The 625-nt window shown below is 43.2% G+C and overlaps 1 protein-coding gene across 1 annotated transcript in view; it reads right to left on the reverse strand.

Moving 5' to 3' along the window:
- Positions 1-369: 369 nt before the first annotated feature.
- LOC108803677 (zinc finger protein OZF-like) overlaps positions 370-625 on the reverse strand; it is a gene marked incomplete at its 3' end in the record, with an annotated part of 9383 nt that continues 9127 nt past the window's right edge. Inside the window, exon 6 of the mRNA XM_018575499.1 lies at positions 370-435. Coding sequence (XP_018431001.1) covers positions 370-435 — 66 coding nt within the window. The remainder of the gene's footprint in view (positions 436-625) is intronic.

Below are 625 nucleotides of genomic sequence, written 5' to 3' on the forward strand. Positions count from 1 at the left end.
CCTGTATCTGCTGACATTGCTGTTAGACATATCAAACAACTGTAGCATATTGTATTAATGCAATATATTCTGTTCTTTAAGCACTAAGCAACACCTTATTTTTTGGCAGTGCCCCTCCGGAGACTAGACTCTGGATCCGCCCTGATTGTGTGCAAGCTCCATTGAGCTACTGCTGGAAAGAACATCAGCAGCCGTGCTTCCGGCTCCCAGATGAATCAGAAAGTGTCTATAATAAACACAAGTTCGGACCTTGTGCCTCTCCCCTCTGCACTTCATATATTGAACACTATCATACCCACCACACTCCCCGCCACAGTTCCATCCACACCCTTCTACTGTACATATTGCCCTCTATTATACCCTCCTCACCACTACTAAATCTGTACACGTACTGCCCGTCATCATACTCCACCGCTCCTCTCCTGCACATACTACCTGACAAAACACATTTTCAACATTGATTATTCCCCAACAGGCAAGGTCGGGGTTAGTACACACTGGTACTAGTTTCTTTATCCTCCATCATAACATTCTTTTTAATTTATAGTATGAAGTAGTGCAAGATGTCATTCGGTATCATATTTATATGTGTTGGGGAATTTTTCAGGCACAGCAAAAGTGTGCA

The sequence above is a fragment of the Nanorana parkeri genome, unplaced genomic scaffold (genome assembly GCF_000935625.1).
Source record: "Nanorana parkeri isolate BGI_ZX_2015 unplaced genomic scaffold, ASM93562v1 scaffold4016, whole genome shotgun sequence".
NCBI classification, from domain to species: Eukaryota; Metazoa; Chordata; class Amphibia; order Anura; family Dicroglossidae; genus Nanorana; species Nanorana parkeri.